Here is an 18,829-nt window from a genome sequence, read left to right as displayed (position 1 = left end):
AAACATTACTTAGTGTGCTTGATGGATAACTTCCAATAGCAGGCTAGTTAAAATAAAGTTATGAAGTTTTTAAGCCTTATGATGGGATGTTATTCTCCAATAAGCATAAATAAACCGTCCAAGACGAAGCGATATCGTACAATTTATCGACCAATAACTTGGAACGAATTCAGAGTGACAAGTTCATACTATCGAACGGAAAGCTATACAGTCCTACCTTCTGATAACAGTAATGCAAAAACATAGTAGAAACAGTACTTACAATCTAAATGTTTCTTTTTGGGAGCGATCATTTCTTCCGTAGTGGCTTTGCATACCGATTTTGCTAAGCCTTGCCCGGCTATACTGTGACGAGCGGCTAAAAGCCTATCGTTTATAGTCTGACCCGCCATTTTCACGTTCAGTCCTGACATAAACTATCCACACCTCGACACGGCACTAATTTTCCTTTTTTTCAACAAATTCACAAAATTACGGTGATGACGGGTTAAATAAAATATGTCACCACCCCCCCGACTGGCACAATACTAAATTCAAGATGGCGCGTACAGAAAAGTATTGCCAGATAATAAATAAATACGTATGTACTAAAAAAACATAGTATTGGTAAATTATACCGGCCAAAAAAGTTTGTCACTAGAAAAAGGGGGCGAAATCAAGGCGAAATTCAAATTTACTAAAGGACCACACACATTCCTATTTTTAAAATTTGCCGTTTTTTTTATAGCGACGGCAATGGCTTGAGAAGTTGACAGACTTTACTATAAAAGAGACGAAACTATCGTGAAACTTTCAGATTTAAAATGTATACTAAGAAAAAGAAACTTCGAATGCCGCAATACTCGAAACACAACCAGCGGAATTAGTACGATAATCTCCACCTCACATAAAATAGTACATTACATCAGAGGCCGGGAAAATGAGGATTTCCGGCCAAGTGGGTATATACGGCCGAGCGAGCGTGCGAGCGAGGCCGGATAGGGATACGAGGCCGGGAATCCGTTTTCACGCCGAGGCATGTACAGTGCTTTTCTCAAACATACAATGAAATAAAATAAAAAATGTTCTAAAGGACAATATTTTATTTATTAAGTGACAAAATACAAATACACTCAAACGTCAAGTGTGACAAGTATCCAGGTCACAAAAAAAAAAAAAAAAAAAGTGACATGACAGTACTGACAGCTTACTTAAGAAAGTTACTTTGCAGGCCTAGGCCTAAAAAATAATATGAAATCCCTTTACAGTCCTCTCGAGTTGTTGCGCCCAAAAAGCGATACTTCCCAGTCCATTTTAAGGAACGTAAAGACAATATTTCATTGCATGTTTGAGAAATAGTACATTACGATACAAGTGCGTAAAAAAGGAAGTTCGAAACGAGTGGCGATAAATTAAAACACGACCGAAGCACAGTATAATAAAGAGTACTATCGTACAGTATGGCCACTCCCGCTCCCCGCTGAAAGTGCCGCCCACCCCCTCTCGGTTACCTCACAGTTACCGCCTGTCAAAAATGCGAAGAGTCGACCTGTCATATGTCACTCATACAAGCATAGCACGCGTTCACCTACACGAGCTTAGACTGTGTGCTAGGAACGCGCCTCTTTCATATATTTGATCGCCAGTGTCCGAGGTGTGACCGAAGGGAGTGTTTTAAATCGACACGAGTTACGAATTTCCTTTTCGCACGTGTATCGTACGACGTTTTTCAGTACAGATAAGCCTCCGAAGTTTCGACCTAGCATATAATGAACCACTTCTCGCACTAGTGCGTAAAAAAAACACCATCTGTACTGAAATATGTATATTACTAGCTTTTACCCGCGGCTTCGCCCGCGTAATAAAAGTATTCTTATTGAAACGTTTACAAAAAATAAGATTTTCATTTGGATCCGTAGGTTTCTTTGTAGGTACATCTGTCCGCGATTATTTCGATTAAGGTAAAGCGGGGCAATTCTCGACTGGAGGGCCATTGTAACTGATATATTTGCTGTACGGTCCGGTTTTGGCTGACTGTACCTTACACCTACTGTTTTTAAAGAAATTCTTGCAATGATTGTAGAATTGTTACACAGCGACCACAGCGTAGGTAGTAGGTACGAATATGTATGTATTTTACCTATATAAATATTTATACTGGGGAAACTTCATACAACCCACATAGCCAGTATCTCGACGCTATGGTCGGTAGGGTAAAAAGTACTTCCTTGCATTATCGCTTACAATTTTTTTTCATTTTGCTTATACTTATTGCAAACGTAAACATATAAAAGGCAAGCAAACAACGATCTTCTTACAGCACATTGAATGTAATAGTTATTACGGATGCAGGATACTCGCCGATGCCTACTTACTAATACCTTCCCACTGAGCCACCTGCATTTTACACTGCCTAGATATCGATTGCCGACCGATTATTCCGACCCCAATCCCTATTCTTATCCCCGTCCCTATCTCTATCTTTGTCCCCGTCCCCGTTCCCGTCCCGTCTCTGTCCCCGTCCCTCCCCTATCCCTATCCCCGTCCCCGTCCCCTATTTTTATCCCTATTTCTATCCCTATCCCTATCCCTATCCCGATCCCGATCCCTATCCCGATCCCTATCCCTATCCCTATTCCTATCCCTATCCCTATCCCTATCCCTATCCCTATCCCTATCCCTATCCCTATCCCTATCCCTATCCCTATCCCTATCCCTATCCCTATCCCTATCCCTATCCCTATCCCTATCCCTATCCCTATCCCTATCCCTATCCCTATCCCTATCCCTATCCCTATCCCTATCCCTATCCCTATCCCTATCCCTATCCCTATCCCTATCCCTATCCCTATCCCTATCCCTATCCCTATCCCTATCCCTATCCCTATCCCTATCCCTATCCCTATCCCTATCCCTATCCCTATCCCTATCCCTATCCCTATCCCTATCCCTATCCCTATCCCTATCCCTATCCCTATCCCTATCCCTATCCCTATCCCTATCCCTATCCCTATCCCTATCCCTATCCCTATCCCTATCCCGATCCCGATCCCGATCCCGATCCCTATCCAGATCCCGATCCCGATCCCGATCCCTATCCAGATCCCGATCCCGATCCCTATCCAGATCCAGATCCCTATCCCTATCCCTATCCCTATCCCTATCCCTATCCCTATCCCTATCCCTATCCCTATCCCTATCCCTATCCCTATCCCTATCCCTATCCCTATCCCTATCCCTATCCCTATCCCTATCCCTATCCCTATCCCTATCCCTATCCCTATCCCTATCCCTATCCCTATCCCTATCCCTATCCCTATCCCTATCCCTATCCCTATCCCTATCCCTATCCCGATCCCGATCCCGATCCCGATCCCTATCCAGATCCCGATCCCGATCCCGATCCCTATCCAGATCCCGATCCCGATCCCTATCCAGATCCAGATCCAGATCCCTATCCCTATCCCTATCCCCACCCCTACCCCTAGTGCTCCTCTAAGGAACTTCCGTGTCAATTTGAAATCTCTTGAACCAGAAGTAAAGATAAAAACTAAAGCTATACTTATGGCTATTTTGGATATTTGAACCCCATTTCACAACAACAGGGGAGAAAATTTCTTTTCCACCTCATTAGATTTTAAAATCGTTGTATTTATCGTGATCAGCGACCCGATAAACCATAAAAACGATACCCATATTGTGTTTTTGACTTTACCCACTTTGCACCCCTTTAGGGGTCAAATTTTTAAAAAACCTGAAACATGTATTTAGTCATAATAATGTCTTTAGGAATCCTCCTGTGAAGTTTCGAATAAAATAGTCAAACTAATCTTGTTTCCCCATACAAACTTTGAACCCCCATTTCACCCTTTTAAGAGGAGAATTTTGAAAAATCCTTTCTTAGTGCTCCTCTACACTATATAAGGAACCTACGTGCCAAATTTGAAATCTCTAGGACCAGCGGTTTCGGCTGTGTGTTGATATATCAATCAGTCAGTCAACATCTTCTGTTATATATTTAAACCCCATTGCACCACAACAGGGGAGAAGTTATTTCACTTCCGCCTCGTTAGATTTTAAAAACGTTGTATTTATCGTGATCAGCGACCCGATAAACCATAAAAACGATACCCATATTGATTTTTTGACCTTATCACCCCCTTTTCACCCTTTTAGGGGTTAAATTTTCAAAAAACCTGAAACACGTATTCAGTCATATGTCTTAAGGAATCTTCCTGTGAAGTTTCGAATAAAATAGTCAAACTAATCTTGTTTCCCCATACAAACTTTGAACCCCCATTTGACCCCCTTAGGAGGTGAATTTTGAAAAATCCTTTCTTAGTGCTCCTCTACACCATATAAGGAACCTACGTGCCAAATTTGAAATCTCTAGGACCAGCGGTTTCGGCTGTGTGTTGATATGTCAGTCAGTCAGTCAATATCTTCTTTTATATTTTTTTTTTGATATTTAAACCCCATTGCACCACAACAGGTATTTCACTTCCGCCTCGTTAGATTTTAAAAACGTTGTATTTATCGTGATCAGCGACCCGATAAACCATAAAAACGATACCCATACTGATTTTTTGACTTTATCACCCCCTTTTCACCCTTTTAGGGGTTAAATTTTCAAAAAACCTGAAACACGTATTCAGTCATATGTCTTAAGGAATCTTCCTGTGAAGTTTCGAATAAAATAGTCAAACTAATCTTGTTTCCCCATACAAACTTTGAACCCCCATTTGACCCCCTTAGGAGGTGAATTTTGAAAAATCCTTTCTTAGTGCTCCTCTACACTATATAAGGAACCTACGTGCCAAATTTGAAATCTCTAGGACCAGCGGTTTCGGCTGTGCGTTGATATGTCAGTCAGTCAGTCAGTCAGTCAGTCAGTCAGTCAGTCAGTCAGTCAGTCAGTCAGTCAGCTTCTTCTTTTATATATTTAGATAATATAAGACGGCCAACCAAATCTTGCCACTAAAAATATATGCGAAATTCATATTTTCTATGGGCTGTGGGCTGATATTTTTATTTTGAGGTTGACTCGTACTACTATAAATAATTAGACTTTGAACAGAACTGTAGTCATAATGGTCTCTATAAAGTGCTATAAATCTCCAAAACTTGTATTTGTTGTTTCTTGCAATACATGACTGCCTTCGCAGGTGAAACAACCTCAATTAACCGATCGAATACCGCAATGTGTCAGCATTTCAGCAATGACATCACAACAATGTTGACGTGGCTTGGTAAAGCTGACTATTATTATAGTCGTAATAGACAATAGCTCCGCACCAAGGTCACGCTGTACGGCACCACCCGTATTTAGGAGCGTGAAAGTGATCTTCTCACTCTCACTTCTAGTTAAGGCCGTGATGGGGCGCGATAGCCTGTAGTAGACATTTTTATCTATAGTCGTCTATTGTTCGTCTATTTAGTCGTCTACGCCAAGAATGTCAGAATTGACAGGAAATTGTCTGTGGTTGCTTTGACCGACCAAAAAAAAAACCAAAGATCCGAACGGTCCGGTCCGCACCGAACACCGAACCGAAAGAAGAAAATGGCAACATGACATGAGCAACAAACATTCTAGCGGCCTATTGTTGTTTCCTTAGGTCTTATCGTGATATTCGTGATTATGTTCCCTTCTGATGTCGCATGTGTTTTACAGTTTTAGATTGCTGTGTTAAAATACTTTCATTGAATATGGATGTTGTAATTAGTGAACATTAGTATTTTGATATCGGACTACAATACATAAGTGAAATCTATAGACTGCATTCTAGTGGCCAGACACAAATTTATATAGAAAATATGGCAAAGAAAAGATCTAAAGCGAAGTCCGCAAAACCGACTCTTGCCGTTGAGTCTCCTGTGACTGTGACCAAAACTCCAGGCGTTGACACGATAAACACAGAAGAAGCCATTGCGGCAGCTTTGAGTTCAGTTGCTCAGCCAGTCCTGATGAAAGTTTGTAGACTATGTGAAACCAAAGATGGTCCATTTCTTAACATCTTCGATCCCGAAACATTAACTGCTAAGAAAACCCAAGAACTGATGCCATTTGTGGTAAGCCACGCATATAATTTAGTTTTAGTAGTTTCAATGTGTGGTCCCAACTAACTAACCCAATTGTTCATAACAATCATAGCATAATTTTCGCTTTACTCATTTCCTCAAAGGTTGACTGGAAGAGATCCCATTAAGGGATAAGTCCGCCTACATTGTATATTACTGACTCTGTAACTGTGTCTCTTTTGTTTCCTTTATGTACAATAAAGCTTATACATACATACATACATAATTTTACTAAACAGCACACATAAGCGAGGTATATTAAGCTTACAACATAATACACTATTCTGTCTATTCTTAGGTATAATTAAAGGATTTTTATATGTATGTAAACTTCTTGCTATAGGTACACTATTTGAAAATTGGTTTAACCGATTGTGATATTATGTATTATGAAAGTAAAGGAATGGAATGCTCTTCCACCATCGGTGTTCCCTGAAAGATACCACAGCCTCTTTAAAGCAAGAGTAATGCTATTACTGAGTCGGTGAGCCCTTTATTAGACTCTGGTTTCACTTTCCATCAGGTGTGACTTCAAACAGCGACTAGTCTACAATAAAAAGAAGGTGGATTTAGTTAAATGCTGCTAGAATTATATTATAAATTGGAAAGTCTCAATTTTCCTAATCCTAACGAAACAGTATCATGGTGATTTAAAACATTATTTTTACTTTAAATTTTTTATTTTTTATAAATTATGAATATGAAAGTACTAATTGGTATGTACTAAAAAACACAATTCATCGAGTTATACCATATAGTCCATATGTGATTATTACAAATAAGTGTTATTATTTATTTATTTATTTATTTATTTAAGCTTTATTATTCTACAGAAAAATTTTCTTTTCTTTCAATTTAGTTTTTATTATTGTATTCTGTAGACCCCTTCTGGGTAAAAGCCTCCTCCAGCTGTTACCATTTTATTTTATCTTTTGCCATGCTTTGCCATTCCTTGCCTGCAGTTAGAGATGGGCGCTGACGGGTAAATACCGGGAAAATACCCATATCTACCCAATCTACCTGGTATTTACCCGTATCTACCCAAATGAGCGGGTATAAAAAATAATCTAATGAAATTAAAGATTATTCTTAATTTACATGACTGAAATATATTTTTCTACTAAAATAAATATATATATTTGACTAACTAATATTAAAATGTTAACAGAGATTCCAAATATTCATGTGTAATTTACCACATTCAATTAAAAAGTTATATTCCCCAGATGTTTTAGGCCCACTAAGTATTCAAATAACTTACTTAACTTAAACACGGTGGACAGACAAATTCAAATTCATTAGCCAATGAGGTCACAGCTTTGCAAAACGCCAGGTAGTTGCATCCGTATTGAAAGGGTGCAATAAGTCACTTGACCGGTCAGTTACTTTTTTTTATTTTTATTTATGGGATACTTATAATTTAGTTTGTACTTAGTTAAACAAGCGCCACGTCCATGTGTGATTTTAATTAACACTTGCTTTGAATTCGGACTGTAATAATGCCTTCTATGTGACTTCGGCTAGATACTGGACTTCGGCTAGATAGTAGGCTTTACCAAACAAACAGCAAGTAACATTTTAGTGCTATAATTTTGGTTTTCGACGCTAAAAGCTACTATAGATGTCGTATAAAGGTTTTCGGCGTGACCGCCTGGCGTATAAAAGCCTCCAGTCACACCTTTTAGCTCTATAAGCTTGTACCGCTAAAAGGTGTTATTAGGAAGTGATGTAAACGTTTATATCACCATTTTATAGAGCCGCTATAGGCCTGGTCTATAACAGGATCAAATATGACTACTATAGGTCTATATTATTGTATAATAGTGTTAGGAATCACTGCTATGCAATCAATTTGCGCTACTAAGGTTCCCGACAAGCCGCTATAGTTGTTGCGTTATACAGCTAAAAGGTGTTATTAGGAAGTGATGCAAACGTTTATATCACCATTTTATAGAGCCGCTATAGGCCTGGTCTATAACAGGATCAAATATGACTATTATAGAACAATATTACTGTATATTGGTGTTAGAAATCACTGTTATGCAATCAATTTGCGCTATTAAGGTTACCAACAAGCCGCTTATAGTATTTTTAGTAGTTGTGTTTTAACAGATTTAAAACCTAACTATACCACTATTTTGGGATATAGTGGCTTTGGAAAACACTGCTATAGTATTTAACACTGTATAGTGGTGATATGAATACCATTATAGAGCTATTTTTATAATGAAGTTTTCAGGATACGTTTATATAGCTTTGAAAAGGTTATAGTCGTTTTCTAATGCCTTTTATATCTCATCGCCGTATACGCCACAATGACTCTTTAAATATCACAGACCTGTTGAATAATGATTTCGGTATCTCTTTTAAAACACAATAGCGTTATAGCTGAGTTTACTATATATTTTATAAACCAAATCAGATATATAAGAGTAGAAAACGATTACTTTTAAATGACAATTTTGACCTTAAAAGGCTGCTTTATGGTGTTTATACATCGTAATTATGAAATCAGGCCAAAGATGCGGTATCTGGTTCCGTACAGTGTTTTTCTAGAAATTAACTTTAAAAATACACATAGCGACCAATTGTAGTTTAGATTTGTCATACTAAAAAGAAAACAACATTTATTAATACTGTTTAAAAGATCTTTCTACAGTAAAACATTGAAAACAAGTTATAAGTTAAACTGGATCATAGTTAAATTCTCATGCAACCCTAATTGAATCCACGATGGCGGGCTCATGGCAGTGAATGCGTATGATAAGTGATATAGTCGAACTATAAAAGCGTATGTTTTACTTCTTGGATCCATAGTAGAAACTATGGTGCCAATAATTTTATTGTATTAAATTATATTTATTTATTTTATTCAAAACATGGTATAAATCGAGGGCGCATTTAAAATACTCCATTAAACTAATATTCTTTTAACGGTAAAATTTCCATCGCATACCTTTTTGCAGTAATGATGGAAGTATACGAAATCCAAATTATGTTAATTGACACTAAACTTCACAAGTTCACACGCCACTTTTCGTTAAGTTCCTCGTTTAGAACAGTTTTTGTTAAATATTACACACATTAAATTATTTTAGAAATTTCGCATTAAAAGGGACGGCAACTGCTATTATAGAACAAAATAACCTGTATAACGGAATCTCAAATGCTACTATAGCATACATTGATACTATAATAGCGTTACTGTGTCCTCTATGTCAACAAATTAGCACAATAGTCATCATTACATCACCATTATAGACCTTAAACGTCACTGATGATACTGCTATTATAGGCCTATTATATCACTAAATGGCTGCATAATTGCGCCAAATCGGCTCTACAGTACCAATATAGACTATTTATAGGACCATTTAGTGTGATTTAATTTGGTGTCCTCGACCACTATAGGACCAGAAATTGTTACTTGAGAGGAACTATAATAAGCACACAAAATTTCATCCCCATCGGTTCAGCCGTTTAGGAGGAGGAGGTAACAAACACACAAGCATGTCAATGATATTTAACAAATTCCTTATTCAATACAAATACTTCGATATATGTTTATAGAACTATATTAATAAAATATAAATATATTATACAATACCAAGAAAACATTTTTTCACGATTAAATTCAATTTATGACCCATTTTATTACAATATTTATTTATACCCACCCATTAGGGTAGAAAAGGTAAATATCGGGTAGATTGGGTAAATACCCGATATCTACCCCGGGTATTTTCCCGCCGCCCATCTCTACCAGTAGCCACAATGTCATCCTGCCAAGTGTTATACAAGATGATTATTATAAAATATAAAAGTAGATAAATATTGTTGTCATACCAAATGATAATTATGTATAATGAGTGATTATATCCATTAAATATAATATAGGTACCAAACACAAGATACTACAAGTCTATTTAGGTCTACAAATTTTTAGGACTTGATCGAGAGTTTTAGTAGGTGGCGATCACAATAAATCAGAAATGATCACAGTGATACATAAGGCGCGAAGCCTTACATAGCCTCTAATAAGAAGGATAGGTAATTAGATACCAAATGTTATTATATCAATGTTACTCTACCAAAAATATACCAAACACAAGATACTACAAGTCTTTGAATTTGTAGTTGATCGAGCCAAATGTTGTTATATCAAATGTTACTGTACCAAAAAAAGTTATACCAATCATTACACAAATGGTTTGTCCATGCATAGAGTTTCTGCTTTAGGAAGTCGATGCGCGCTCGATGACATTATAGTCGCGGGGTCTGATGTCCGGCCGCGCGAACGCCTGGTTCACAAAGCGCATTACTCGGGGGCGATTGTTATCCTCTCTGAAGCAGATCAGCTTTGCAATAAGAGTCCTAAACAAGCTGATACGACGCTCGATCCGTAATTGCCATGCAGGGACACCTTCGACTGTCCTAGGTGCATGGTCAGCGTCCATGTCCATAGCTTGACTCGAGCAACACGGCACGCCGCGATGGCTCCGCAGTACATGATCGAGTGTGTATCATATCTTCCAGATCTTTGCTAGTCCGTACATATTGTTCTAGTAAAGCGTATCCCACCAAAACATTCTGTAAAAAACTAGCCAAGTCTCGATGGATCTGCTTGTTTATCTCTAAAAAATAATGAAATCTAGACAAAGTCGGGCCAAGTCTAAAGTTCCTTACTGCGATTTCTTTATTATTGTAGTTAATGTTGTGTGACTTTGCCTTGGCCGTGGAAGGGTACAAACCAGGTGCTCCATGACACCATTGCAATGTTATCACAAAACTAGCCAAGTCTCGATGGAGCTGCTTGTTTATCTCTAAAAAATAATGAAATCTAGACAAAGTCGGGCCAAGTCTAAGGTTCCTTACTGCGATTTCTTTATTATTGTAGTTGATGTTGTGTGACTTTGACTTGGCCGTGGAAGGGTACAAAACCAGGTGCTCCATGACACCATTGCACTAATTGTCGCCAGAACCTCTAACCTTCAATGGCCAAGTCACACAACATTGACTATAATAATAAAGAAATCGCAGTAAGGAATCTTAGACTTGGCACGACTTTGTCTAGATTCATTACTTTGTAGAGATAAACAAGCAGCTCCATCGAGACTTGGCTAGTTTTGTACAGAATGTTTTTGGTGTGATTTCACTTCTTTTTGTAGGAACGTGGGCATGAAATGAAGCGGCCCACCAAGTTGAATATGTTTTGTAAAAGCGATATGTCGATCTCTAATAGTTTAGTTGGACTCTTGTTTTCTAATCAGGGTCACCAGGTACTCCAGATCTTCGATTATCCTAGTTTTTATAGTTTTCCCTTTATGTGGCCATTAAATAATAACTCTGTACCAAATTTCAGCTCTCTGAGTTTATGAGAAGTTCTATTCTGATGATCATGAGTGAGTGAATGAGTGTCATAAATGCGAAACTTTGCTTTCGCTTAAGTTCTGAACTAAATGACCTACAGACTTGAAATTTTGGATTTTAAGTACCTATGTGATTATAGCTTCCTGGATTACAAAAATTTCTGCGTTCTGGTCTTACCCAAATGTTCTCAAATAGGGTCCTGAAAATGCGGCGAAATGGTTCTAGAAAAGGATGGTACGGCAGTGTTTGCTTTGCGCTCGACTTGGCGGGGGCACCCCTGTGCCCCCGGATAAGGATAACATTGCGCTAGATTGCGTCTATTCACGGGCAGACGTGGTAATCGTGGTCTAGGGCTGCTTGTGGAGCTATACTGCGTAATCGCCTCTTCCACACTGAGAGAAATTTGCATTGTGAATTTAACAAGTTCGACTTGTTGCGGTTTATCCGTTTGAATCAGCCAAACGTATGTTTAAAACAATATGTGTCAGGTTGTTTTTATAAAATCGACTTGTTGATTCAAATATATTGCCGATTCAAATGACAAGTAGCTTGTTGTTTGAACCAAAGAGCACGTAGGCGCTATTTTAACCAAAAAACTTGTTGAACGAACATGAAAACTGGTTGTATTTTCTCTCAGTGCAAAGACCTCCTCAGTTGCTCATTGGCAGGCTCACTTATGCTTTGACTCGCGATGTATATTTTTATTATTATTACACTAAATATCATAAATGCGATAGTGTGTGCCCGACTGCCCGTCTATGTGTTACCCCTTAACTCTAAAAAGGCTTAAACCGCTAATCCATACGTATTCTGGCAAATAAAGAAATTTTAATATTGTCTTCGGTTACCGCGATAGTTACTCATGAAATAAAACTATGGAAACGGATTAAATCGCGTATAATGAATTTAAAATACATCCCGACGTTTCGAACTCTTTACAGCGTTCGTGGTCAACGGGTGACTGAGGAAAAATTAAAATGTGCAAAAGCTACCCACATACAAGAAATATTAACGAACCATGACCACAAATAATATAGATTTCTAAGGCAGGTTCACACACTATTAATAAAGCTAGTTATACAATATTCAAAAAATTTACCATTACTATGTCAAAAATAAGTAACCAATTAATCTACACAAAATTGACAAAGAACAAACTGCAAATGTCCAACACCATACAACACAAATGCCTCACAGCCTTTGTCGTGCTTGTTCCATTATCAGATGTACTACTGGATCCCAAGCCGGTGGTAAAGTAAAGCCATCCTCTCTATTAAAGTTTGGATATTTTTTGATCTCAATGGCCTCTCGCAACATTCTGGGTATATATCGCTTCTCCTTAGCAAGAACCAGAGGCTTGTTAAACTTTATAGCATGATTGACTTTATCCATGACATGTTCAGAGACTGCAGACCTTTGCCGACGGTGCTTGACATCCGCTATGTGTTCCTTCACCCGTGTGGAAATGCTTCGTTTCGTCTGTCCCACACATGACAGGCCGCACTCACAGTCTAGCCTGTACACTCCCGCATTTCACAGGCCTCAGGAATTGGGACATCTTCTTCATAGGCTTGAAATAAGTTTTAATAGAAGCCCGTTTCAAGATGTGGCTGATCCTATCCGTGACCCCTCTGACAAAAGGGAGAATAGCAGGCCGGCGCTCGACTGTACCCAGAATATACCCAGAATGTTGCGAGAGGCCACTGAAATCAAAAAATATCCAAACTTTAATAGAGAGGATGGCTTTACTTTACCACCGGCTTGGGATCCAGTAGTACATCTGATAATGGAACAAGCACGACAAAGGCTGTGAGGCATTTGTGTTGTATAGTGTTGGACATTTGCAGTTTGTTCTTTGTCAATTTTGTGTAGATTAATTGGTTACTTATTTTTGACATAGTAATGGTAAATTTTTTGAATATTGTATAACTAGCTTTATTAATAGTGTGTGAACCTGCCTTAGAAATCTATATTATTTGTGGTCATGGTTCGTTAATATTTCTTGTATGTGGGTAGCTTTTGCACATTTTAATTTTTCCTCAGTCACCCGTTGACCACGAACGCTGTAAAGAGTTCGAAACGTCGGGATGTATTTTAAATTCATTATACGCGATTTAATCCGTTTCCATAGTTTTATTTCAAAAGAAATTTTAATTAGTCTATTTTATTCGATTCTATAATCTTGTATTTTATGTATTTTTTTCATTTCAGATTGCTGAATATGACGACCTTCCGCACAAAATATGCTTCCGTTGCTCAGCCAAAGTGGAGGAGCTACATGAATTTGTTCAAAGATGTATTAGAACTCAAGAAAATTTGCGTAAAGCTTTAGGTAGATCTGGTCCAAAAACTCAAACCAGTAAGCTATGGGAGGAAAAATTGCATAAATCCAATATTTCTAATGATGCAATATGTGATGCTTTGATTAAAAAAGCTATGGCAGGCATTGAGGACTTACCTTTAAACTGTTTAACACCTGATGAAATCCAAAACAAAAACAATAAAACAGATTCAGCTCAGAAAGATGACGACGATGATGAATCCGACTTGCCACTTAACAAAGTAAAAAAAGAAACTAGTCTTGGTTTAAGATCTACTAGGCAAGAACAATTAGAAAATAAAAATGATAAACCTGTAGGAAACCAATCCTTAGATGCACAAAAAAATAAAAGGGCGACACGTGTATCTGAATCCTTGAATAATCAAATGTCGACAATAGAACTGCAATCTGATGATGATGAGCCGTTACAGACAAGAAACAGTATTAAAAAGAGTAAAATAAATCAAAATAAGCCACACGCTGAAGTAAAGAAAAATAAGAGTAGTGAAGATGATTCTGATAACAATATAAAAATTAAACAACCAGAACAGATTAACCAGGAATCCGTGAAAACTGCTTCCGCAAAAGAAAAAGATTTCGATATTATGGATCATATTAGCATGATAAAAGTGAATGGTGTTGGTGTTCTTTTTCAGTGCAAATTATGCAACAGAAATTTCCTTAAGAAAGAAGTCGTAGTTTCTCATGCTTGTGCGAAAACCGGTGTACCTAAAATTGATTTCACCACAAATTTGGCTCCTATTCCTGATCCACCTAAGGTAACCACTGTTAAATATATTAATACGAGGATCGATGGCGAGATCCGAAAACCAGCACCGTCACCAACAGTTGTTCCGCCTGCAGCATCTGCCCCTGAAGTTAAATCTAAACCTAAAATAGGTCCCGCAAGTAAAATCAAACGCCCTATTGTTGGAATGGTTGTAACACCTAGAGAACCAAGTCCTCCAGCACCACAACCAACTCCTGTGACGGCCATGCCTGCCATGCCTGCCGTTGAATTCCCTGCCGCTCCAAATTTGAAGAGCAGGTATAAATTAGTACCAGGGCCAAACAACACTTTTACGCTAATGGAAGACGTAGACCGCGATATTCCTGCTCCACGAATTTTACAAAAACCAGGACCTCCAATAGATACTAGGCCAAAGCTAACGCCAGTAAAACCTAGTGAAGTCCCACAACAGGTTGTCAAAAATGTTTTAAATCATCATTATCAATCTCAAGTCATTAATTTAGACGATGCAGAAGAAATAACTCCTCACGTGTCCGGAGCGCCTCCATATCCAGTAGGATTATTCTCAACAGTTTCGCACACTTCTAATATTTTACCCCCTCCTGTAGTCCCGCAACCGGCGCCATTTACTACACCGGCAATGAAAAAGCAATCGTACACTATAGTGAAAACCGGTAATCCGAGCAAACTTTTGATATCTACTAAAGTCCAGCCGCCTGTTGAAGAACCTCCAAAAAAGAAGCAAAGGAAATCAAAGTTAGTACCAAACGCAGAACCTATGCCGCCTTTCAATGCATCATCGGATGACCCAACTCGGTCAAAAGATAACTTTTTTACATTCATAAATGTAGACCCTTTGCTTCAGCCATCTTATGTTCTACCGACAGACAACATTATCCAAGAGTCACAAATTTCTACTTCCACACCGCTAACTAACGCACCGAAAGCAGATGCAAATGTTTATTCCTGTAACATGTGCCCCGAAAAATTCTCTAGAGAGAAAAAGTTGCTATCGCACATCCAATCGCATTATTCAAAAATGGACGAAGAAGACCAACAGAGAGAGAAAACCGGGAAAAGGCGAGGGAGAAGTTCAAATACAAATAAGTGATGGAGATGAATACTTAGTAAGAAAGACTAGCAGTTTGTGCTGCCATTTAAGGTATGGTCCTATTTTTTTGTTCAATATTTTATTAAGTTTTTGTTTTAAGTGCTACGTTAAAAGTATTTTACGTTTGACAAGTCAAATAAGAAAAATATCTTAAATAACTAGACTTCTATAAGTGTATGTATGAGTAAGTGTACTGAGTTTAATTAGTGTTTTAAACCAATTAAGGCAAGAAGAGACATAATTACATATGTCATATATAGTAGTATATACATTACTCATAAAAACATGTTTTACTTCATTGGAAAATTTAACACAGAATTTAATCATAAATGGTTATGACGACATGGCTAAATAATTTTGTTTATATATTGTAACTTTTCTTAGTTTCGTTTGACTACTAACTGTTGAATTTATTTTTCGTTTAAAATTATATACCATACTGTCGCTTATGCATAATGACGATAATTCGTATAAAAATACGAGCATATTGTCCTAAGCGACACGTGATACCGTTTACGATAGAACGCCACAAATAGTGAATACTTCCACAGTCCACACGTGACAACGGCAGAGTGGCTGTGTGCGTGTGGATTGAGTGAGCACCTTCCGAAAATAAAAAAAAATATGCTGATCATTTAGTAAAAGTTCTAAAACAATTGTAAAACGAATCTCTGAATTTGTAAAAAGATAAATCAAAAGATACAGTCATTACATGTGCTCACTCAGTTCTCACAAACTACCAACGAAAACAGTGAATGTATTCATTTAACATATAATATTTATATACTAACATTTAGTAAAAAATATGCCAACTTACCTCTATAAATTTTAGATCGCCTAGTGACGTATTAAATTTTTTACAAATAGTTTCTTATGCTCACTCAATCCTCACACTTTTGAAAAGCCGAATTTTGATGAAAAACATAAGATTTAGACCGCTATTATATGTGTATAGTTTAGTAAAAGTGAAATGGGAATTTGTAAAATACAAAACGAACCACTAACGTGTCAGGTTTTTTTATAATAAATTTTTGTAAGTGCTCACTCAGTCCACACGTTTTGAGAAAGTTAAAAATGTAAATATCTTAAGATTTGTAGCACCACAGACACTCGAAAGTACTTCAACATTTAGTAAAAATGTTTACTAAATGTCCACCATCTAATATTTTATATTCGTTGTCTGGTTTTAAAGATATTCAGACATAACTTTTCTCATACAAATGTATCATGTAGGGTGACCACACTATGTCGGCTCCTGATTTTCCCCGCCTTCCCATTGTCATATTGATTGGGGAGTTTCGTTCAATTTTGATAATAATTCTTTTCTCGCTCCCACTTACAAATCCGGTACAGTCATCTGTTAGCGCGATTAGATTACCAGGTTCTGGTTTCTTACTAGTGAAGTATTATATTCTTTTCCCCTCACTAGCTCGGAAACACGTGTTTTGTCCTTTAATACCAGCGGGTAAAAACGCATTTTATCCACTAGTGGGTAAAGTAATTTGACCTTGAATAAAGTCAAATTAACTGTTTTAAAATTGATAAAAGTAGGTGAATCTAGTAATAAAGATGATTTACCACCTGTGGAACTACTGGAAGCAGTGATAAACGCATTTTTTGCGTTGTAGTTTCCTCGCTATAGTGAGGGGAAAAGTTTTGTGTTACACTCGGGTGCAAATGTATTTTACTTCTCGTGTGTTAAAAAACTCGCAAGTTCAGGATTCTATTCTCGAACCACTCGCTTCGCTCGTGGTTCAACTGTAGAATCCTTTCACTTGCTCGTTTTTCAATTCCACACTCGGCGTTAAAATACAACTTTGCCCCCTTGTATAACAAATAACTATTGTTTGTTACCAATTATCATTCATGTCCTTTTTAATGTATGAATGTCGATATGGTTATTATCCTGACGTCGATAAAAATTACACAATACACATCATCACTAGGCCACGAACATAACCTAAAAACAGTTTGTAGATGGAGAATTAATATGGTATTAGTTTAATATAAACTATTATCAAAATTGAACGAAACTCCCCAATCAATATGATAATGGGAAGGCGGGGAAAATCAGGAGCCGACATAGTGTGGTCACCCTACATGATACATTTGTATGAGAAAAGTTATGTCTGAATATCTTTAAAACCAGACAACGAATATAAAATATTAGATGGTGGATATTTAGTAAAATTTTTTACTAAATGTTGAAGTACTTTCGAGTGTCTGTGGTGCTACAAATCTTAAGATATTTACATTTTTAACTTTCTCAAAACGTGTGGACTGAGTGAGCACTTACAAAAATTTATTATAAAAAAACCTGACACGTTAGTGGTTCGTTTTGTATTTTACAAATTCCCATTTCACTTTTACTAAACTATACACATATAATAGCGGTCTAAATCTTATGTTTTTCATCAAAATTCGGCTTTTCAAAAGTGTGAGGATTGAGTGAGCATAAGAAACTATTTGTAAAAAATTTAATACGTCACTAGGCGATCTAAAATTTATAGAGGTAAGTTGGCATATTTTTTACTAAATGTTAGTATATAAATATTATAATTTATATGTTAAATGAATACATTCACTGTTTTCGTTGGTAGTTTGTGAGAACTGAGTGAGCACATGTTAATGACTGTATCTTTTGATTTATCTTTTTACAAATTCAGAGATTCGTTTTACAATTGTTTTAGAACTTTTACTAAATGATCAGCATATTTTTTTTATTTTCGGAAGGTGCTCACTCAATCCACACGCACACGAGTGGCTGGCCTGACCAAGAATTAATTCTTATTACATAGCCGTTCTCATCCGTACTTTTCCTAAAGAATTAATATTTAAAAAAGTAACATTTAAAGCCATATGGCTAAAGTGCATACCAGACATTTGAGTGAAATAGAATAGGCAAGGCTGATACCACTTGAGCCGAACATAATAGGGCTGACAAACTTGTCGCACCGCACCAAGGTCAACTGTAATTATTGAGAGCAAGAAAGATATATTTTTCGCTCTTACTTATCCCACCCTGCTGGCCTTGGTGTGGTGCGGTAGTCTGTTAGTGTTTTAGAAATAAAATGGGCGACGAATTAATTTCTAACCAGCGATGGAGTAGAATCTCTACCACTAGGTAATTTTCAAAAAACAAATATTCATATCATTCCATTTGTATTGTCTTGACATTTGATGTTTTTGGAATAATTACATCCTGTATGTTTTGGTTAGT

General features: G+C 37.3%; 2 protein-coding genes across 10 annotated transcripts in view; one reads left to right on the top strand and one right to left on the bottom strand.

Annotated features, from left to right (window-relative positions):
- Positions 1-539, bottom strand: part of LOC125227867 (phosphatidylinositol-binding clathrin assembly protein LAP) — a 48,690-nt gene extending 48,151 nt beyond the window's left edge. For 4 of the 9 annotated variants that reach the window (XM_048132247.1, XM_048132279.1, XM_048132253.1 and 1 more), the window contains exon 1: positions 263-539. In XM_048132247.1, coding sequence (XP_047988204.1) covers positions 263-413 — 151 coding nt within the window. In that variant the 5' untranslated portion in view covers positions 414-539. The remainder of the gene's footprint in view (positions 1-262) is intronic. The other 5 variants (XM_048132270.1, XM_048132286.1, XM_048132294.1 and 2 more) reach the window with 3 other exon arrangements.
- Positions 540-5,532: 4,993 nt separating this feature from the next.
- Positions 5,533-16,249, top strand: LOC125227857 (arginine-glutamic acid dipeptide repeats protein-like). Its single transcript, XM_048132239.1, has 2 exons — positions 5,533-6,048; positions 13,639-16,249. The coding sequence occupies exons 1-2, from the start codon at positions 5,794-5,796 to the stop codon at positions 15,607-15,609; spliced, it is 2,226 nt and encodes a 741-aa protein (XP_047988196.1). The 5' UTR covers positions 5,533-5,793; the 3' UTR covers positions 15,610-16,249.
- Positions 16,250-18,829: the final 2,580 nt, after the last annotated feature.

This window comes from Leguminivora glycinivorella, chromosome 1, assembly GCF_023078275.1.
Source record: "Leguminivora glycinivorella isolate SPB_JAAS2020 chromosome 1, LegGlyc_1.1, whole genome shotgun sequence".
Classification (NCBI taxonomy): domain Eukaryota; kingdom Metazoa; phylum Arthropoda; class Insecta; order Lepidoptera; family Tortricidae; genus Leguminivora; species Leguminivora glycinivorella.
The sequence above is the reverse complement of the archived record's forward strand: the minus strand, read 5'-3'. Positions and strand labels throughout refer to the sequence as shown.